The sequence below is a fragment of the Stegodyphus dumicola genome, chromosome 7, assembly GCF_044657685.1.
Source record: "Stegodyphus dumicola isolate Sdum_Otavi_A_Nest chromosome 7, ASM4465768v1".
NCBI classification, from domain to species: Eukaryota; Metazoa; Arthropoda; class Arachnida; order Araneae; family Eresidae; genus Stegodyphus; species Stegodyphus dumicola.
Genome location: NC_140774.1, coordinates 163,915,742 through 163,928,826, shown reverse-complemented (window position 1 = coordinate 163,928,826; position 13,085 = coordinate 163,915,742). Strand labels below are relative to the sequence as shown.

Here is a 13,085-nt window from a genome sequence, read left to right as displayed (position 1 = left end):
CTTCCGGGGTCTGGACCCTCCCTTTCACAGGCCCCTCTATTCGTTTAAAGCTTTCCTTTCAATCTGTGTCTTCTGGGTACGCGGATGTTTATTTTCAAATTTTCTTTTTGGGCCTTGACCTTCGAGTTTCGATGCGTTAGCTTGATAGTTCTTTCCCCCATATGAGCGATTTCCATTTCTGGTTTCCTCCTTCCTTCGGGTATGTTGAGAATATGTTTCCCCTCTCGCTTTTTCCGCTATTCTGCGATTTTGAAACTTCACCGCCAATTCGAAAAGTTCCTGCAATGTGCTTGGGTTTCTAATTTCAAAGTAGTCTTGGACAGCGGGTAACAATCTTGGTAATATTATTTCAATAATCTCCGCATCGGGTTTTTTTCCATACAGCATATCCGTTAGCTTGATTTTTCGTAAAATAAAGTCCGTCAATTCTGCTGTATCCCGTTGGTAGAAACTATGTAGTTCGGCTTCCAGCCGTGCGCGATCTTTCACTATGGGGAAGGCCTTTACTAACGATTTTTGAAATTTTCAAATATATATGTCGGGCTTCCAAATTCCCCTAATAAAAATTTACCTATATTTTTCCATCATAGCGCGGCCTGTCCTCTTAGTGCTGATGTGGCGATGGCAACTTTTTGTCTTTCAGGCACAGGGTAGAGCTGAAAATGGTTTTCTAGACCTTCGAGAAATACCGCCACTGAATTTTTTCCGTCGAAATAGACGTTTGGCTTGATTGATGCTCTCAAAGTCTGGACCAGGTATCCAAATCCTTCTAACTGAGTTGTCATTTCTTGGTGTTGTCCAGCGGCTTCCATCCAATTTTCGGCCATTTCAGTTCGATAATTGTTCGGGCGCCAATATAACGTTGCGCGCCTCCAACTTGCACGCAACCAAGGGGTGACTGTGGAAACTGTATAAAAGATAGAGTCTTGTGAAGGGTTTAAGTCCCTTTTTATTCAACGTAATAAATTACAATTGCGTGCTCTTGACGCTTACAGACGGTGCCAACTCGGCAGTCAAATAAAAATAATAACCTGAAAAGAAAGTAAAGACAAGATTCTAACTACGAGGCTCTCTAAAATAACTAACTCATCGCGTTTTACAATACCGCTGCTAATTCAGCAGACTTGAAGCTCACTGGAACGATTACCACTACTTCCCGCCAAGCACATAGGCCGCAACGCGGGGTTCTTCAATTCTCGCTAACTACCTCCGCGCTCGTGCAGTAAGAATATCTCACACCGAACTTGTTTCCTTCTATTTAAATCATAATACTTCCGCTGATAATTTGAATGCTTGCGCGTTCTACTCAAATTTACATATTCTGGCATTGGCAGTTCCAGGGGAAAGTAAGGCTTGACAGGAAAGATAGTTTAAACTTAAAATAAATGTTAGTTAAAATAAATATAAACCCTACATAGGAGTATGCATAGAGGTCAACGAGGCCTTATGTAAGAAACATTAAGGCCAACTGTGGATGGCCGCTTCGAGGCAATATACCAGCAGAGCAATTACCATGCACTGACTCAGTTGCAGAGGTTATACAAAACTTCTGAAACCATGAAAATAGCACTGAGGGGCCCTTGGGTTTTTAGTTTCTCATAATGTCATGTTGTCAATGTTAATGATGCTATAGAGAGATGGCATTTTGTAGTTAAATGACAAGACAGACACTACTTCCAATTGTACTGAGAGAAGTAGAATGAGGAACAACTATTTACAGTGAAGAGCAGCCTGTCCACAGAATGTTAGATCAGCATGGATAAATCCACCTGACGGTTATCGTTGTTCCTGCTAATGGTACCTACACTCAGACAATAGAATGTCTACGAGGTCATCTTAAACAAAAACTGTGCAGAATATGAGATGAACAAGACCTACGATGCTACCCTGTCACCTTGCTTAACTATTGTGGCAATCTGTCAACAACAGGGACAAATTCCTTGCCATGCTGAAAGATGTCAGAAAAGTGTTTGTGTGAATGTGTTATGTTTGTATAATATGTTGATAAACTGAGAAAAGACTTTAAAAAAAAAAATCGATGCCAACACTTAACACTGCATCAAGAATTCTAAATGTATATTCCTATGCTGTTTTTCAAATTTTGTGTAATTTTGCTGTTCAATTGTATATGGTGTAAGTGGAAAGAAAATTATGCTTAATAATAAAGCTAAAAAGACAAAAAAAAAAAAAAAATGGCTGATAGGAGTGAGTATAACAGCAGACTGGTAGACTGAGAGCTCAGCAAGAAAGAAAAAAACCTTAACAAACCCTTTTAGGAGACCATTAAAATCCGAAATCTTTCAAATCCCCTCCCAAGCTATTGCAATCTATTCTTTGGTGATTATTTCAATTCACATAAATTTATGTTTAATTTAGATCCAATCTCACGATTTCTGTTATAAAATGAAGCATCTGTGAGTTCATCACACTGTGTAAAGAAACTAGCATTTAGAGCCCCTACATTTTGAGTACACATAGTCTTGCATGAAAACACGTACATAATGAAGCCCAAATTTAAAATTTCGAACTCTTTTTTAATTCATTTTACATTCTGGTGTGAATTTAATATTTTAAAAGTTTTCACATTAAAAGAAAGCTGCATTATTTCAGACCTCACATTGTTATAATGATCACAGGATTAAAATTTGAAAATTGCACGAAAGTCAGAAATAGCCCCGAAAAATTGGTTTTAAGAAAAGTCTAATCGATATATTTATACACAGTGTCATTATATCCTTTATATGTATTTATACATATCATATACTAGTAATGTCTTATTTTAGTTTTATTTGAATAAAAAACATAATATACTTTTTTATATAAATCTTAACACTATATTTTACTTTACAAAACAAAGGAAAGTATTTTTTTTTTATTTTGAACTCGCATACACAAATAAAAATTAATTTTATTATCTTTTTTTAAAAAAAACAGAAAATACATCATGCAAGTAGGAAATTAAAAAAAAATTGCTTATCCTACAAAATAAGTGTACAGCAAGACCCCGCTTAACGCTGTTTCGTTTAGCGCTCTTTTATTTCAACCCGGGGATTCCACGAAATCTCTCGTAGCATACGGGGATTCTCCAAAATATTATGCAGCGATAGGTTTCAAATACATATCTGAAAGAGTGTACTTGTATTTCTTGTTTGGTGCTGTATTGTACAGACATATTTTGAAGGGGTAAATGTGGAAGATGTCGAAGAAATAATTCAAGAAGCAGCGGCTAGTCTTTCTAATGATGAGCTCAAGGAATTAACTGAACGAGAAGAAAACAAAAATGTTGACAGCAGTGATTCAGAAGAAGAGCAAAAAGAACTTTCGATGGCGTTTGTAAAAAGGAGTTTGTCTACCATAACTGAAATAATGGATCAATTCATTGAAAATGATCCGAATTTTGACAGGAGCTCAAAAGTAAGGCGTGGTCAAAATTAAGGACAAACAACATTAGATGCTTTTGTCACAAAAAGGCAGAACACTGAAAACGCGGAAGGCTAACTAAATATGACTGACTGAGAATTTTATTTGTTTTTTTTTTAAGAATATTCGTTTTGTTATTTATATTTTGTTTTTATTTTTGCAAGAAATAATAATGTGGTATTAATTTGAGCTTTAAGAAATAAATGTTTGGTTTCATTTTTATTAAAAAAACATACTTTTTAAATTTAATACCTAACCAATTTCCTAGCCATCTTCCCCTAACCCCAATATTTACATGTAAAGATAGCCTCGTTTAGCGCTGTTTTGCATTACGCTCTACTTTGATGGAACGTATCCCCCGCGTTAAGCGGGATCTTACTGTACATCCCATTTTTTAAATAAATAAAAAACATTTTCTTCAACAGTAGATTTTCATAGAATTATAAAAAATACAATAAATATAACTGTCTCGTTTGTATCATAGTTAACCCAGCCACTTGTACAGCCAGCAGCTTAAAATAATTATTATGAAAATTAAAAAAATATATATAATAATTTTTATGAGTCTATCTAATGTAATTTCGTAGGTCCAGCTTGAAATCAATAATAGAGATATACAACTGCACTTAGTACTTTTAAATTTAGTTTCTCATTCAATAACAGATACTAAATTTGAAAGAAAATCAAATATCTTACAATTTACCAAATGGCAACAAACTGGTGCACGGAAAATAAAAATATTTTATTTCAGGCAGAGGCAACTCATTTCTTTAAATCGCTAAGTTTGTTAATTAAATTTTAAAAGTAAATATCTTATTTTTTGCCAAGTGGCAACACATTATTTTTAGATTGCTAAGTTTCTTGGCTAAATTTAAAACATAAATATTTCATATTTTATAGAGTGACAACACACTGCTCTTAAATTGTCAAATTTATTAATAAAAATATCATGAAATTCTTACAAAATATGAAATAAATAGCAAAACAAATTTGATATTAAAAATTCAAGTTTTTACATCCACATGTGTTACGTTTGGTTTATTTAATTATCATAAAGCACTCAAGGGCTATCTGCCTAAAGAAAGGGATGCCTTTGTAGAGGATTTTCTAAGGGAAACTGGCTCTTATACATGTTACACAAGGGGAAAACCACCTTACAGCCAGCTCTTTTGCCAGAATTCGAACCTCGGACTGAACTACCAGAATTCAGCGACTTTACGGCTAGGTCGCTGGTTGGCACATGTGTTTGGATGGTGGATGATGTGTGTTCAGAATTTGGTGATTCTAGATGCCATTGTTTTTCCACAATATGAGGAACATACATACATACAAATAGTACTTCATTATTTAATAACAGAGATTAGTGCTGCCAACTTTGAAACATAAAAACTAGGTTTTTCACACTGCACAAATATGAGGCTTCAAACTGGTGAATTTAACTTCAAGTCACTTTATAAGGCATCGATTGAATAACTACAGCAGTTATAACATGATTACATGCTAAAACATATTAATATAATATTTAATTCACTAATCTAAATTTTAATTTTATCCTTTTTGGCGAACCATTTAATTCTGTAATTCTTTCAAAATTTTACAATGATGAAAACCTAACTACAAAAAAAGAACTAAAATGATTTATTAAATATTATAAAATATTAATAATTTTTGGTATAATATTTTTAATATAATAAAAAATAAAATTAATAATTAGCATGTTTATAATACTGTAGATACACTTGGTAATTAAAGCAAAATTGAGTACAAATATCTATATCTCAAGGTCACTCAAGACTTCATAAAATAATTTATGTTCTCTATAATGTATCAAAACTGGCAACATCAAATAAAGATTCTGGTGCAGAGAAGGGTAGCCTTTGATTTAACACCAAATACTGATCATTTTTCTGGTAACCCAGAATCGATTCTGTTTCCTCAACGTTATGTCAGCCTTTTTATTGTTACATGCCAATGTTTTTCTTAAATTTAATCTGATTTGGAACTTATTGGTTAGAGATCAAGGGCTACGTGATTCACATATTTTTAATTACAGGAATTTTAATTGTCATTAACTGACCTTTAGTTTTTATCTGCTGGCTGGTTCTAATTAATCATTGTCCTGTCACTTCCACGAAGTATGTCTGGCAAGATAAATGGTCTCTCCCCCCCTCCACCATGATTTAGAGGGGAAAGTGTTAGAAAGTTATAACTGATCAGTGTACGAGTTCTTGCTATGAATTAGTTCTCGTAATGAATGTCAAGTTTGTATGAAACATACACGTCTCCTCAAGCTTAAGGATCAATTGGATGCTATGAGTGAGTTTGTAATGAGAACGGTGCTTGAAACTGCTGCTCATACCAACACAATTGAGGGCACATGGAGCCGAGCACGAGTTTCATAAGCGGGGTCTCCGGCAGTCGTCGGATGATATCTTTTATTCCTACTTGTCAAGAGTTTATTACCAATATCGGAATCAGGAGGAGGATCAATTCCTGGACTATATGATCAGTGTTATGTATGCGCAGCAGTCATTTAATAATGACGATGAGACAAGAACCAACCCAAGAACACACAAGGTGAGTACTTTTGTTATTTTTGTAACATACATTTTCGTGATTATTTTAGATGACAGCCAACTTAGAAACACTACGTTTTGGTGCCCTTCTTGGCATCCTAAAAATTGCCAAAAATCTCAAGCGGCACCTTATTGTAAACTTTTACTCAAATAAAAAGTAATTTAAAAAATTACACTGAAAATCAGCCAAGGAAAAAAAGATTACACAATTTTAAGTTTACTTAAAGAATGACAATGCCATTATTTCAGTTTTTTTTTTTTTTTTTTTTTTTTTTTTTAAGAATTAGTCATCAGAATATCTTTTCCCAATGACATTTAAATTATCAATAAATCTCCTAAGAATATATTTCAAGTAGATGACATCAATTCAGATAAATTAAAATCCTGAAGAGCTGGAGATTTACTAAATTAGGAGATGTGAGGAAAACTCAGGAGTCTCCTAAATTTACCAAGAGGATTGATAGCTTTACAATTATATATATATTTGGCTTACAAAAACTTATTTGACTCAATCAACCAATGAACCAGACTTTTTGAAAATTTCAATGGTGTATGGTCTCAGTTAGTTCAGATAACTAGAATTCAACTGTAATTAAGATTACACATATTTTCAAATAATCACTTACCAGGAAACATTCCAGCTGATGGAGGTGGTAGATATTTAGCTGGTGAAACGTTTGTAGGCGGAGGAAACGGCAGAGGTGCACTACCCTGGAAACCTTCAAAAGATGCATCTGCAGGTGATTCTGTTTTGAGCTGCATGGGATTTTGAAGGGAGGCAATGGGAGGAAGAGGTGGTGGTGGAAACTTTGGGGGAAAATTCTGTACTGATGGCATATTAGTAGGCATTAGAGGAGGTGGAGGAGTATTTAATGGGAAAGGAGGAGGAGGTATCATTCTAATATTCTCGCACTGAGAAGGTATAGGAGGTGGTGGAAAGGGCCAAGAGACAACTGGTCGATTTGGAGATGCAGGAGTTTGATTTACATGGGGTGGGGGTGGGGGTGGTGGAATACTACTCTGACAGCCAGTATTGTTCCAATTAGGAGGTGGCATACGTGTATTTGGTATACGAGGTGGAGGAGTCCAACGTTGATTCATCATAACAGGTGGCCGTGAAGGGCACAGTGGACGCCATGAATGACTATTTGCATTTGACATTACTGCCAATAATGTTAGATAAACAAGTTCTTGGTTTAACTGGAATTTGAAACTTTATATAACCTGACAAAGAAGGAAACAGTTCCTTATTACCATAAAAATATTATAAATATGACCAAAAAATTTATACTTTTAAAATCTACAATAACAGAATTTTTACATAAAAAAAATTATAGTACTTACATGTAACTCCTACCAGGAATTTTAATTGGTATCAATGTAACTTTGACAATGGTTTAGATTTTTTTTTTTTTTTTTTTTTTAGTTCCCTTAATTTCAATAGTATTATCATTGCTTTGAATCCCATCTGGCAGTACAATGCTATACTATTGGGACTTAATATAACTGTAAAGGAAATAGGAATGACAGCCCAGCCTTAAAAATACAAACAGTTTAATAGAAAAAAATAGCTATTTTGTTACGTCCTAAATAAATACAAAAAACAAAGACAAATTAAGTAACAATTAAGAATGAATGTACTTATTCCAATTCACAGCTGTGTCAATGATTCATCTCAGATCTCAGCTGATGAAATTCTAAACAAATGTCTCCTAACAAAATAAATAAAATTTCTATTAGAAAACAAATGTCAATCTTTGAGCTAGCATTCATTCTCAAAATGTTTTTTACGAGGTGATTTTTCACTGCATTGTCATTTTGATGTTATAGGCATCGTAAAATCCAGTTTAATTTTATGCTTTTTCAGTAGGGATGATACCTTGGTCTTGTAAGAATTTAACAGTGATTGCAACATTCATCATTTGGCAATTTTAAGCTACATAATTCACACTGATTTTTTTTTCTTAAAAAAAGAAGAAAAAAATTGCAGAGAGAGAAACAGAAAGAAAAAGAGAATAAATTTCTGCATTAAAAAAATTGAACTCTGAATCTCAGAGTAAAAATTTATTGGATCAATTTTCTTTCTTCCCACTTAATAATAATGGTCTCATCATACAGCCCCTCACAAGGTGAAATAAACAGATTATGACACCTTAGTGCTTCAGCACATAATTACGACTACTGTCCTCTAGTTCTTATTTACATTCAGTAAAACACCCATGCAGCCAGACTATGTTATGAGCTAAACACAGAATGAATGACCACAGTTCAGCAGTCTTATCTACTCAGCCACTAGACAGTCTCAAAGAAAACTGTCCAAACCTATAACAGTCTTACCTGCCATATCCTGTCCTCCTTTACAAAATCTGATTGATTCTTGAAATAAGAGTAAATCTGCTGTACATGTGATCACATTTCAAACAATTTTCTATTCTCAATCTGTCATTTCATTATGAAGACATTTAATGTAATTAATGAAATCATATAATGAAATAAATACCTGTAAACAGCTCAAGGAGGGTGCTGATATATCGTTCACAAAGTGAACTCTGGACTGCAATTCAGCCAACTATCTTTACACTGCTGTTTCTCAGACCAGAAAGACAACGGATTTGTCCTGGCTCTCTAACCCATATTTGTATGGCATTGCACTGTTTCATGGAAACCTCAGGAAATATCACCTAATGCTTCCTAAAATTTTGAAAAAGCTTTTGTCCTTCCATTAACCAAAACTACCAAAAGATCTTTGGCAGCATTTGAAATTTATAAATTACATTCTGCTGTGCTTAAATTTGCCAATTCTGATGACATATTGCAGTGGCCATTTCAATATGGAGTTATGATTTAGTTTTAAAATCTTATGTAACTCTGTCAAATGGGAATCAGAACGACTTGCTTGTTTTGTTTGGCAAAAAGTCATCTTTCATATTGTTTATTTGACACATCTCAAAAGGCCAATGAGAACATAACAAATGCAAAAACAGGAGATTTGATGGCATATATTAAGGACATGATTAGAATAGAAGTTACAGACCAAGTTAACACGTTACCTTGGTACCAATTAATTGTTGCTGGTAACAGTTAATACAAAACGGAAAATAATTAATGGTAAATTTAATTAAAGTTCAAATTAACTACTACTACAATAAAAATAATTGGTACTTATATATTAGTACAACTATCTTAGTAAAAATTGCCAAATTTTTAGAACATGCACATAACAGCTGTTTAGTTTTTAATAAGCAACAATGATAATTATATATACATTCTTTTTGCTGTATTCAAAGTTCCAACTATTTGTATAGAAAAATCGTGATATTTTTTGTCTTAAAATTCACTTTTAAAACATAGGATTTACTAATAATGGAAGAAACTGTAGTAAAATTTCTGCAAGAATACAGTACTTTGCCACAAAATCACTAAAACGAACAACTGCTTTGAATCTATCTTTAAAGTGAGTGCCATGAAATTTGTCAGAACAAAAGAAACATAAAATTCTTGTAAAAAGGTTTATTTATTGATTTTTTTTTAATACATACCTGAATAAGATATAAAGCATGCATGTATGTAACAAATAATTTTTTTCAATTATAAGTCATATTTTTATGGGTTAATAAAAAATCACCATATTGCACTAATACATAAGCACCAAACAATCAATAGTTATATTGCTTTAAGATGATAAATCATTTATCGTCCTGCTAAAGGCAATTTTTTAGAAAGTTACAAATAAGAAATAAACTCACATTGTCAAATTATTTACTATTAAATTCAGGAGCAAAGGGGAGACATCTGTCCCCCAGCATCCAGGGGGTGTCAAATTGATGTTAAGAAATTTTAGAATGAAATGTTTCCCATTCTTGGCAAACAGAAGGGGGTGCAAAATCTTTAGTTGCCCCCGGGTGCTGAAAACCCTAGCTATGGCTCTGATTAAATTAATAAATCAAATCCACTTTCATAATGGAAAAAAAAATATTTAATTTCTCTACTGCAGTTATAATTACTTACAATCATTATATCGGAATAAATTAATGAAAACCAACTACAATTAATTAATAATTCTATATATAACAAAGGATGTCTTTTATCCACTAATTTTAGACATTAATGACTAAACAGTTATAGTCTGTAATTTAAAGTTTGCACTATTTGAAAATTTTACTACTCTGTAAGATGCTTAGAAAGAGAAGAGGGGAAAGTCATTCAGATTTTTTTTAAATCAAAAATTAATTTTAACACAAATTATAATTAATCTAAATTTTACATATTACTTCATGCCTGGAACAGTTGCCGTCAGACACAATTTTTTAACAGCAATTAGGACAGCAACAATGTTTGAATTAATCCCTAAATGAGTTCTGCTGGTCAAGGTGAACATTTTATTTAAAATAATGTGCTGATTTATTAATAGCTAGATAGTAATAATTTCTAACATCAACTATATGGTGGAAACAGAATAAGTACTATATTATTGTAATTACAGAACACATTAATGCATATTGTTGCATTTTTCTTTCTAGAACGACCAAGCAGAGTTGAGAGCTGTACTCTAATGCTTTGCCGTGAAGCTGTCTCCACCGTGATAGCCTGATAAACTGAAGGCTGTGTTGCTGATCGTGTCAGCGTGTTTATAGTAGTCCATCGACGACTGTAAAACGTGTTTTGGAGCTGTCCCAACAATACTGGTATATAAAGTGTGTTTCGATACTTCATCAAGTGTCATCGTTATTCACTCCAAATCTACGAACCCCGTACGAACGTAAAGGAAGAAAATAACGTAACAACTGGTGTCAGAAGAAAAGAAAAATGCAACGATTGGTGTCAGAAGTAGGATTTGCGAGTGAATGCCAGTGACCTGCCTGCTGAGGAAAGCCACGGTGGAGGAAACGAAGACTTTGATGGACTTCTTTGCCGAGATCAAAGCCTGGCGAAAAGCCGGATATGCTGAGATGACAACTGAGATTAAAGCCGCACTGAAAGAGATGATAGTGGGACTGGAAGATAAGAAAGTGCGGTGAGAAGAAATAAATGTCGGCCAAGAAAAGGTGCGAGAGCAACTCCAACAAGTAAAAGTGGATTTCAGAAGATATTGGAGGCATAAAAGGCAATGTGGAAATGAGAGAAGTGGCAGTTGAAGAATCAAAGGATGAAGAAGTGAAGGAAGTAGCTAATGAACTATCTGAGAAAGATCCAGAAATGAAGGATGAAATATCTAATGAGATTAAAGACAGATATTGAAAAGATGAAGAAATGAAGGATGGGAAAGAAGCTTTTGATTCTCAAGTGGCTGAAGTGAAAGAAAGTGAAAATGCGGCTGTTACGTTCTTGGAAACTGATAGTGAAGTTATGAAAACGCAATCAGCAAGTGTTTAACCATCTGAAAGGTCATGCGATGCTGAGAATGAAGAAGCTGATATACAGCTGAAGCAGCGCACTCCAGTATTGCAAGAAAATTCACCTACCTCACAAACTATGTGTGCATCTCATAGTGCAGATTTTGCAGACAAGGACTTGATTCTAAACTTGGATACTTCTGCTTGTAAAGGATCGGATTCTATTCACGACCCTGGCGCAAACATCAGAACTGACTTTCAGGAAATAGAGGTAAATGAGCATGCAGCATCTGCTAAAAATACTGAGGTGAACTGCATGCATGCTGCAAATGAACTACAGAGTGACGAAGAAACTGTTTCACATCTTCCTGTTGATGACAAGTCTGAAAGAACTATATCTTCAGATTGTGATATGCAAAACAGAAATGCATCTGAGAACTGCAGTGGAAAAGTATTTGACCCGGGTATATTTTAATGAAAAGACTGAGACTGAAATTCATTCTTAACTTTAATTTGTATAATTTAAAATTGTGATGTGTTTAATTTGTGTATATAACTTGAACATAGTGTAAATATCTGTTTCTTTTAAAATTATGATGTGTTTAATTTTTGTACCTAGCTTGTAAATAGTGTAAATATGTGTCTCTTTAGTTATGTTACTTGTTTGTTTTATTATGTTTTGTTTGTATCGAATTTGGCTTCTGACCAAGGGTTGTACTGCCCGGGACGTGCATTCTCCTTGGGAGGGGGCAGTGTTACGAAATGTCAAGGCGCTGTGAGACGGCTTCCCCGCAAAGCAGTTTTAGGGTTGCCATAAAATGGCAAGGAAAGGCAGGGTTGCCACATTTGGCGGGAAATCATCCATATGGCGACAAAATTGGCAATATACTATGGACGGTTGGAGAACCTTCTGGAACGAATTTTTACCGGTTTAGCCCAGAGTGTTCTCGAACACAAGCTGTCCATGATATATCGCCAATTTTGTTGCCAAATGGGCGATTTCTCGCCAAATTTGGCAACCCTAAAACTGCTTTGCGGGGAAGCCGTCTCACCGCGCCTTGACATTTCGTAACACTGCCCCCCCCAAGGAATGCACGTCCCGGGCTGTACAACCCTTGGTCAGAAGCCAAATTTGATACAAACAAAACATAATAAAACAAACAAGTAACATAACTAAAGAGACACATATTTATACTATTTACAAACTAGATACACAAATTAAACACATCACAATTTTAAATTATACAAATTAAAGTTGTGATGTTTTATTATGTTTAATTTGTGTATATAACTTGAATATAGTGTAAATATTTGTTTCTTTTAAAATTGTGATGTGTTTAATTTGTGTAGTGGGATAAATGCAACAATATGAATGTCCACATGTGTTTTCTGTTCAAAGATTTTTTAAGGTACTCTAATTTTGTAATTTCGTTAGTCTATATTTTAGGGTACCCCTTGGATTATTGCCATGTTGTTGTTTCATTTATGGTAACATGAATATTTTATGTTGAATGTTATGATGATTATGATGTGATTGTTTGTAATGCATGATTGCAATGATTTTGACTGTTTGAAAAATATTTGTAAGAGATTATTTATGCATTGGATGTTGGTTAGAAAGTACATTGGTTGTTTTGTGCTTAACACAACAAAATCACTTCAGAACGAATGGGAAAGAAAACATTGATCCACTGGTGTGTAAACAAAGATTTAAATGGCTTCATTCACTTCTCGATGTATCACACAGCGAGATTTC

General features: G+C 34.0%; 1 protein-coding gene across 5 annotated transcripts in view; it reads right to left on the bottom strand.

Moving 5' to 3' along the window:
• drosha (ribonuclease 3 drosha) overlaps positions 1 to 13,085 on the bottom strand; it is a 144,633-nt gene that overhangs the window by 125,617 nt on the left and 5,931 nt on the right. For 4 of the 5 annotated variants that reach the window (XM_085821014.1, XM_085821018.1, XM_085821015.1 and 1 more), the window contains one exon: positions 6,623 to 7,220. The exons of the other annotated variant lie outside the window; for it this stretch is intronic. In XM_085821014.1, the coding sequence (XP_085677140.1) occupies positions 6,623 to 7,157 (535 nt within the window). In that variant the 5' untranslated portion in view covers positions 7,158 to 7,220. The remainder of the gene's footprint in view (positions 1 to 6,622; positions 7,221 to 13,085) is intronic. 5 annotated transcript variants of the gene reach the window in all.